General features: G+C 59.8%; 2 protein-coding genes across 3 annotated transcripts; one reads left to right on the forward strand and one right to left on the reverse strand.

Moving 5' to 3' along the window:
* Window positions 1-8: 8 nt before the first annotated feature.
* Window positions 9-3,208, forward strand: PPP1CA (protein phosphatase 1 catalytic subunit alpha). Its single transcript, XM_006911027.2, has 7 exons — window positions 9-164; window positions 679-810; window positions 980-1,210; window positions 1,716-1,820; window positions 2,243-2,466; window positions 2,549-2,683; window positions 2,765-3,208. Exons 1-7 carry the CDS (start codon window positions 110-112, stop codon window positions 2,873-2,875), a joined length of 993 nt encoding a protein of 330 aa, XP_006911089.1. The 5' UTR covers window positions 9-109; the 3' UTR covers window positions 2,876-3,208.
* Window positions 3,005-8,517, reverse strand: RAD9A (RAD9 checkpoint clamp component A). Of its 2 annotated transcripts, XM_006911028.2 has the most exons (11): window positions 8,408-8,511; window positions 8,248-8,318; window positions 7,682-7,810; window positions 7,131-7,245; window positions 6,943-7,042; window positions 5,489-5,595; window positions 5,284-5,393; window positions 5,134-5,198; window positions 4,917-5,039; window positions 3,942-4,149; window positions 3,005-3,865 (listed from the first exon to the last, which is right to left on the reverse strand). In XM_006911028.2, exons 1-11 carry the CDS (start codon window positions 8,439-8,441, stop codon window positions 3,770-3,772), a joined length of 1,158 nt encoding a protein of 385 aa, XP_006911090.1. In that variant the 5' UTR covers window positions 8,442-8,511; the 3' UTR covers window positions 3,005-3,769. The 2 variants fall into 2 exon arrangements, with proteins under 2 accessions (XP_006911090.1, XP_024902086.1); XM_025046318.1 differs by lacking the exon at window positions 8,248-8,318 and having other exon boundaries at window positions 8,408-8,517.

Raw genomic sequence — 8,517 nt, forward strand, 5'->3', positions numbered from 1 at the left:
GCGGGGCGGCGCCGGGGCGGGCGGAAGGAGCGCCAGGCCGGAAGGAGGCATCGGAGGGCGGGAGGGAGGAGCGGGCCCGGAGCTACTGGGCCGGAGCGGCAGAGCCGCCATGACCGACAGCGAGAAGCTCAACCTGGACTCTATCATCGGGCGCCTGCTCGAAGGTTGGCTGGGGTGGGGGAGGTGGGCGCCCGCTGTGCCCTAACCCCCGGCCTGGCCCGGAAGTGGCACGCGGGAGGACTTGCCCCTCCCAGGCCAGCTTAGACTGGGCGGGGACGGGCCGCGAAGTCCCGCGGCCGCAGCCGCCCCCCCTCAGTCGCGGCGAGCCTGGGAGGGGGGTCTGGGGGTGCTTGGGCACGGGGAGCAGCCCCCTCTACTGGACCGGGGGCGCACGGGTTGGCCTGGCTCCTGGGGTGAGAGCGAAACCTGAGAAGCCTAGCCCCCCGGGGAAGGGGTCCTGCGCTGTAGGGTTTTGGGTGGCAGTCCTTGCGCACAGCAGCCCCCTCGAGCGCCTTGAGGGTAGTTGGGGTCCCGTCCCGGGAGGCTCAGCAACAGCTGCCCCCAGCCAGGAGGGGCCCAGGAGTCCAGGCGCCCCCAGGAGTGCACGTGGGGCATCCGTACCACCTACCCTCCTCCTGCCTGAGGGACCTGGGTCCTGACACCCCACTCCGCCTCCAGTGCAGGGCTCCCGGCCTGGAAAGAATGTACAGCTGACAGAGAACGAGATCCGTGGTCTGTGTCTTAAATCCCGGGAGATTTTCCTGAGCCAGCCCATTCTTCTGGAGCTGGAGGCACCCCTCAAGATCTGCGGTGAGACCCCCGTTCAGGTCCTTTTACTTCCTGAAGGTGTCATTGCTGCTGTTCCCCGCCCCCCTCCCCCCAAATCCATGGATTCCTCTTCTCTTGGCCAGCCCAACCCTAGCCCTGGGTTCAAGTCTAGACCCTGAACCTAATGCTGACCTGGTTCCCTGGGTCACAGGTGACATCCATGGCCAGTACTATGACCTTCTGCGGCTGTTCGAGTATGGCGGCTTCCCTCCAGAGAGCAACTACCTCTTCCTGGGGGACTATGTGGACCGAGGCAAGCAGTCGCTGGAGACCATCTGTCTGCTGCTGGCCTATAAGATCAAGTACCCTGAGAACTTCTTCCTGCTCCGTGGGAACCATGAGTGTGCCAGCATCAACCGCATCTACGGCTTCTATGATGAGTGTGAGTCGGCTGCGTGCCTGGGGCTGCCCCAGCTGGTGGGCCCCTCACGTTGGCTTGGTGGTAGGGGCCTCCGCCATCTGACAGATACCTGCTAGACTCTGGCCATGGGGCCTGGTGGTCAGGAGGGTGGTTGCTGACTGAAGAGCTGACCACATTCTAATGCAGGGCCCTGTCTGGTGACACTTTTTCTAGTACATCCATTACTTAAGCATTTAGGATGCTTATCTGGATTGGACTCTGCTGGCCAGAAGCTGAGATAAACCAGAGCTGGCCTTGGCCTGTCCCTTTTCTACCAACCCTGATGTTGTTCCAGATGGGAACTCAGGGGTTCGGTGGACTCGGCTGCTTTAGAATTCCTCCTGGAAGGCCGGCAGGCAGTGGGAGGGGGGCCTTTCTTGCCCTCCAGGCTCTTCTCCCAGCTGAGTCTGGGAGGCCCTGAAAGGCCGAGACCCAGGTGGAGGGTGGCGTGGGTGAGCCTCATGAGCCATCACCCTCCTCTGGGCAGGCAAGAGACGCTACAACATTAAACTGTGGAAAACCTTCACCGACTGCTTCAACTGCCTGCCCATCGCTGCCATCGTGGATGAGAAGATCTTCTGCTGCCACGGAGGTGAGGGCAGCTGGGGGCATCTGCTGAGGGAATCTGCAGAAAGAGCCTGGCCACATCCCTGGGTGCCTTGGAACGAAGCTGTTAGCTGGAGGATGTGTTCCCAGTCGTTTGGAACAGATCTCTCTGGTGTCTGGACGTGGACGTCACTATTTGCAGGATGTCCCCCACTCCCAGTGTTTGGCTGCACTCTCCCTGTTGTGGCTTCGGCGTTGGGCATGGAATTTGCACGCAGTCCCCCTTTTTAGGGAGCGCTGAGCACCTAGTGGGCAAGGACTTGGGGCAGTTAGCCGAGAGTTCTGCCTGCCTGGGTTCCCAGGGGTCCCAGAGAGGGCTGGGAGGCAGAGGCTGATTGGCCAAGATTTCTGGAGGAGGGGGGTCCTTGAGGCTTGTCTGAAGAAGTGACCTGCCGCCTGTGCCCCCAGGCCTGTCCCCGGACCTGCAGTCTATGGAACAGATTCGGCGTATCATGCGGCCCACAGATGTGCCTGACCAGGGGTTGTTATGTGACCTGCTGTGGTCCGACCCCGACAAGGACGTGCAGGGCTGGGGCGAGAACGACCGTGGTGTCTCCTTTACTTTTGGGGCCGAGGTGGTGGCCAAGTTCCTGCACAAGCACGACTTGGACCTCATCTGCCGAGCGCACCAGGTGGGCTGGCAGCTCTGGTCTGGGTGGGAGCAGGGCCTGGGCAGCCAGCACCCGCTGAACTAACTGGCCCATCCTTGTCCAGGTGGTAGAAGATGGCTACGAGTTCTTTGCCAAGCGGCAGCTGGTGACACTCTTCTCAGCTCCCAACTACTGTGGCGAGTTTGACAATGCAGGCGCCATGATGAGTGTGGACGAGACGCTGATGTGCTCCTTCCAGGTGAGGATGGGGAAAGGGAAGCAAGGGGCTGATGGCCCCATGGCTCAGCCTCAAGAGCCTGACTAGTTTTGTCTCTTTTAGATCCTAAAGCCCGCCGACAAGAACAAGGGGAAATATGGGCAGTTCAGTGGCCTGAACCCTGGCGGGCGGCCCATCACCCCACCCCGCAACTCCGCCAAAGCCAAGAAATAGCCTCCATGTGCCCATCCTCTGCCCCAGATGGTGGATTGTACAGAAATCACGCAGCCGTGGGGGGTTGTGCTGGCCCCCTAGACCTGCTTGTCAAGGGAACACAGGCTTGGTGTATTTTTTTTTTTAAAATTAATGAATCAGCAGCATCCAATCCCCCAGGGCTCCCTCTGCCTGTGCCCCGGTGGCTGCAAGCAGGATCCTGGGGCTGAGGCTGCAGCTCAGGGCAAAGCAGGGCCAGATTGTGGGTCTCCAGCCTTGCTTGGCCTCAGGGCTGGCAGCCAGATCCTGGGCAACCCATCTGGTCTCTTGAATAAAGGTCAAATCTGGATTCTCGCCCTGGCCTGTCTCCCTTGTCTCAAACACTGGGCCTGGCATCCTTCTGCCCAGAGCTACTGGGGAAGGCAGGCTCACTGGGCACGAGGCCTCAGCCAGGGCAATCCCAGCCACACATTAAGGTCCACTTGGGGCACCTAGAATTCCAAGCCAGGGCCAGAGAATTGAGAAAGCAAGAGTAACAGTCTGTACCAGCCAAGAGGGACCCCAGAGGTGTGCCTAGGATTTGAGGGACAGTCATGATTGGCAGAGATGAATCGACAGGGGCCAGCAGCCCCACTGTGATTTTTTTTTCTTAGGGAAGACGTGTGTCCAGCTCTGGCCACGTGGAGGAAGAGGTCAGGGACCTCCTATCAGGTGCCCCTCCCTTCAGTGCCAAGCTTGGAAACAGACATGATTGGTTGGGGATTGGGGGGAGATGACAGAACCAATAGCCAGATGGGGCCTAGGGATAGCGGGACCAGTCAGCTCTTGCCACCCGCCCCTGGCTGGCACTGGGAGAAGTGGGAAGCTGTGGCTTCAGCGAGTCCAGGGCCTGTGGACGCAGACGAGGTTCTCAGTTCAGCCTTCGCCCTCGCTGTCTTCAGCCAGCACGGGGCTGGGGCCCTGCGGGGAGTGTGCCGGGGCCAGGATGGAGCCAAAGAACAGCGAACGGAACTGGAACAGGCGACAGTGAGTTATGGAGGCTGCTCCCTCCTGGCCTCCCAACCCCTGCCTCCACCTCAGCCCCTACCTTCTTGGGTGGGGGTGTCCCAGGCACTGCACTGGGCTCAGCTTCATCTTCCTCCTCTGAGTTGGGGCCACAGTTACAGGGGGGCTGGAGGCCAGGTGAGAGGGAGTTGGAGGGGAGTGTCCGTGAGCCCTCACTGGCCACAGTGGTTTCCATGGCGATCATGTAAGAGTCAATGTCGTCATTGGCAAAGTCGTCCGGGTAGGGTGTGCTACAGGTGGAGGTGGTGTCAGCAAAAAACAGAAAGAAGACTGTGCAGAGGCAGAGCCCACCTTGGAGAACGGGAGGGGGCAGCGGGGTGGGCGTGACCACGGGGGATCTCTTAGTTTTATTACTTCCTGCTTTCGTTGGAGAAGAGAGGATGCAGGGGTTAAGTGCCGGCTTCCTGGAGGGGGTGGGCCTGGAATCCTTTGATCAGAGTTCAGGTAGGGGCCTGAGGGAGGCATCCTGGGGGCTAGTTTAGCTCAACAGGGGGAGGGGAGCAGCAAGTCCTGTGAACTGGGCCACCTCAGGCCCAAGCCCCCACCTTCCCAGGGGACAGGAACTGGAAAGCACTGAGGCCCAGGGACCTGCTGGGCGGGGGGCCAGACCGAACTTCCTCTGCTTCAACTACACTGGGCCCGTCCTCCCCAACCCACCTGCCCTTCCAGCCACCTGCTTCCCCCACCCCAGGCATCTCCCTGCTTCCAGCAGCCCCCTTTCTCTCCTTGGCCTGGGAGGAGGCTCAGAAGGGAGGCCTCAGCCAGAGAAGGAAGCCAGCCCGACCTGGGGGAATACTCCCTGGGTGGGGGGGATCTCTCAGCACAGCTGACCAGGAAGGCTGAGCCTGTGGGGCTGGAAGCTGTGAGCACTGTAGGGCCTGGGGCCTTACAGGAAGTGTCTGTGCTGGGAGAAGGGAGGAGGTACAGAAGCTGGAAGCAGCAGGCTCAGGCCTGGGTACACAGAGGTGAGGAGGAGGGGGCTGGTGGGAACCCTCACCTGTGAGCCTGGAGCTGAGGGGCTGGCTGGTGGAGCTCCGGGGAGTGTGGGGATGGCTCCAAGAGTGTGGCCAGGACAAAGTGGCCGTCCAGCAGAGAGTCCTTAATAGCGAAGATGGCTGGCCTGGGCAGGTGATGAGTCCCGGACAAGGTCAAGGCCCTTCGGCTCCTGGCACCCCACAGCCCTACCCTTTCCCGTCCTGAGACTGGAAAATTACCTGCCCGGAGCATCGAAATGAATGCTAAGAGACAAGTTTGCTGACTCTGCGAAGCTCAGGAGCCCCTGGGAAGGAGAGGCAGAGCAGTGAGGCCCTGGGTGGGGCAGTGAGGGCATGGGAGGGGCAAGGAGGGCATGGGAAGAACCTCACCCGGAATTCTTTAAGGCAGAAAGTGATGGCCACCCCTTCTTGAGCCTGCAACTGCTGGAAATCCTCCTCCCCGATGCTTATCTCAGTCACCATGGCTTTGACAGTGCTGTCTGTGGGGACAGGAGCAGGAGACACCTGGGCCCATTGGTCCCACCCCCTCCAGCCCCACGCTGTGCCCGTCCCAGGCCATGTTCGGCCCCCTCACCTGCCTCCTCCTGGTAGCTGCGCAGAATGACCCTGCGGCCACGGCCAATGCCCAGAGTCACTTCGGCCAGTGCAAGGGGGAAGGGCAGAACAGCCTCTCCCAGAAGCCTGTGAGGAGGGCAGAACATTATTCCCAAGGCCCAGTGGCTTTGCTCTCAGAGGACCTGAGGCAGGGCAGTGACACGCACCAGCACTGAAAGGGAACTGCCATAGGCCACGCCTAACATGCCCCAGGAAGGAGACAGTGAGCAAGACATGGTCCCTGCCCCAACAAAAGCTTCCCAGCGGCCGTGGGAGAGAAGTCCACTGCAGGGGATGGGATGACAATCGCCGAGTCCAGAGAAGGCAGCAGGAAAGATGCACTGTTTGCACTGGACCAAACTGGGTTGGCAGCACCTGCCCATCCAAGAGTGGGAAACCACGCCCATACTGCCCCTAGAAACTCGGCTTTCAGAAAGAACCCTTAAAGCCTTGTCTTTTAGGGATACGTGGTGATACATATTTACAAATGAAATAACATCTAGAATTTGCCTCAAGACAATTAGGACAGGAGCTGGTGTGTTTTCATATGTATCTGAAATTGTTTGTAAGAAAATGAAAAACAATTGTTTATTAAAAAAAAAAAAACAGCCTCAAAATTCAGATCAGAGGTGATGGATGGCCTTCTCTCTTTCTCTACCCAAAGGAGACCTGAACAGCGCTATCAACAGAACTCAGAAAACCAGACTGTCAGGACCCAAAGGGACCTTCGAGTTACCAAGTCCTGTGGCTACCAAAAGAAATGAATAAGACCATGGCTATTTGAATGCCAAGAGCATCCAGCAGGGGTAGGAGAAGAGCCATTCCTCTCTGCACTGGTCTTCTCCAGGGACCTGCGCCTCCACTGGAGGAGTCCCCATCTCCTGGGGCGGGCACAGCCCTTGGATGCTCAGATTGCCCAGAATGGCTCCAGCCCCACAGCTGCTGGTTCAGGCAGCACTCCTGGACAATGATCTCACAAGTCCCCTGCCTTGGCCCGGGGACTCCTAAAGGCTAGAGCCTGGGCAGGGAGGAAGAAAGGCTTCCCTTGAATGGGGAACACCCCCAAGAGCATGATCAAGCCAAAGAAGGGCTTTGAGCCCCTGAACCACAAAGCTTAAAGACAGACCTGCAAGGCTGCTTAGGCCAGAGACCTGCTCCCTAGAAGAGAAGTCAGAATAGATGTGACCGGCCAGAACACGAAGGCAGCCCCTCAGGGTGGACAATACAGGCACCCCACTCTCCCCTACTCAGCCTCAGCCCTTAAAGAGCCAGACAAGAACTTGAGAGCAAACTGGGCTGGGTGAGCACTGAGGTTCACAGAAACCCTGTAGGAGAAATGGTAGAAGTGCCTTCTTAAATTAATCCTTGAGGCCCCAAAGATGGAAGACAGAGATCCAGGGCTCAGCTTTTAGACCCTAGTAATTTAATACCTACTTTGCCGGGGCCCGGAGCACATGGGGGCACGAGGATGGGTCGAAGACAGCCTGCAGGGACTCGCAGTCCTGGAAGGACAGGTTGTGAGTCTTCTTCACCCCTGACATGGGCAGAGAGGGTCTCAGTGGGCCTTGCCAACCTTCACCCCACACCCCAGGAACCCCCTGGCTGGCCAGCTGCCCACTCACCGTATTTGCAGTGCAGCTGGATCACCAGGAAGCTGTTCCTGCCGCTCAGGGAGATACAGCATTTCTCCACGGTCTTCTCCAGCATCACCAGTGAGCGGAAGACGGACAGGAACGACTGGGTAGAGGAAACGTATCAGGCCAGCCCTGTGCCTCCACCAACCAGCTCTCACCTCTGAACTCTGTAGGCCCTGGCCCATCATGCGCCCAGCACTGTCACACCACGAAAGGACTCCCACACTCGGTGGGATATTTACACACTTCTAGGCCTTTGTTCACGCTGTTCCCCATCTGGAATGCCTTGAAAGACATTCCAGATGGGGAACATCTTGAGTGTCATCACTCTCTCCAGGTTCCTGGCAGGATCAATCACCCTCTCCACACGTGCCATTCCTCTCTGCAGATGTCCTCACTGTGTCCCCCGCTGCACCGCACACCCAGCCGCTCCCGCACACAGCTCTCCCCAGTGAGCATTACTGGTGGCCCAGAGCAGGCACAGTGCTGGTGGAGGTTCCTGGAGGGCTGCGATGCCGCGGCTGAGGGGAGGGCCTCACCTTCATCAGGATCTTACAGCGCAGCGGGTCCTCACCAGGGGTGGCCGCCTGGTACAGCTGGAAGAAGAGCGGGGCGAAGAGGAAGCAGGCATAGGCAGAGCGGGAGGAATTCACCGTCCGGAGAGAGAGCTGGGCCGGGAAAAGCAGGGAGAGGGATGCGGTCAGGGGCAGCAACAGGCCCAGCCTGCTAGCCCGCTCTTGCTCGCACACCTGCCCTCACGTCCTCCACAATCCCCTTCCAGTCATCGGATACCTGCTCCGTGACGCCTTCCCTGGGCTGGCCTCCGCACTGCTCCCGCCACTAAGGGCCCCACACGGCCGTCGGCACTCTGCCTTTACCACTAGTCACCCCCACCTGTCACCCCGCACTTCATGGAGAGCGACTGCTCTCAATTCACACACAGGCCTAGGAAGATGACAAACTGACGCCCCAGCACCGGGGGATGGGCACTGAAACTCAGCTGACAAATCTGTCCTCGGTCATCCTGCCCGGTGGAGGTGAGACTCAAGCCCAGGTTAGGGTCCCTGTTGGAATCCCACCCACCCACATAACCCCACCCCCTCACCCCGTCGTCCAGGGGCTCCAGGTAGAGCTCGTCCCCAATGCGGGATAGAGAGTGGACGGCCTTGCCCAGCACTGCGAGGGGAAAGGAGAATCGGGTTAAGCTGACGCTTTGGGGTGTCCCATGTGCCCCCGCCCCCCCCACCCGGCCAGCCCCAACTCACCCTTCACGTTGCCGCCCGTGACCAGACACTTCATGGTGCCCCAGCACCCGCACGGGGCCTGGCCTGCGACCGGGCTAAGGCTGGCGGCTGGCCCGCAGCGGGACCCCAAC

This window comes from Pteropus alecto, unplaced genomic scaffold (assembly GCF_000325575.1).
Source record: "Pteropus alecto unplaced genomic scaffold, ASM32557v1 scaffold43, whole genome shotgun sequence".
Taxonomy (NCBI): Eukaryota; Metazoa; Chordata; class Mammalia; order Chiroptera; family Pteropodidae; genus Pteropus; species Pteropus alecto.

Coding starts and splice junctions, on each gene's coding strand:
- PPP1CA (XM_006911027.2), top strand. CDS start 110: ATGACCGACAGCGAGAAGCTCAACCTGGACTCTATCATCGGGCGCCTG. Junction 811..979: donor GGCACCCCTCAAGATCTGCG/GTGAGACCCCCG, acceptor CCTGGGTCACAG/GTGACATCCATGGCCAGTAC. Junction 2,467..2,548: donor TCATCTGCCGAGCGCACCAG/GTGGGCTGGCAG, acceptor ATCCTTGTCCAG/GTGGTAGAAGATGGCTACGA.
- RAD9A (XM_006911028.2), bottom strand. CDS start 8,441: ATGAAGTGTCTGGTCACGGGCGGCAACGTGAAGG. Junction 5,394..5,488: donor CAGCTACCAGGAGGAGGCAG/GTGAGGGGGCCG, acceptor CTGTCCCCACAG/ACAGCACTGTCAAAGCCATG. Junction 4,150..4,916: donor CCTCAGCTCCAGGCTCACAG/GTGAGGGTTCCC, acceptor CTCCACCTGTAG/CACACCCTACCCGGACGACT.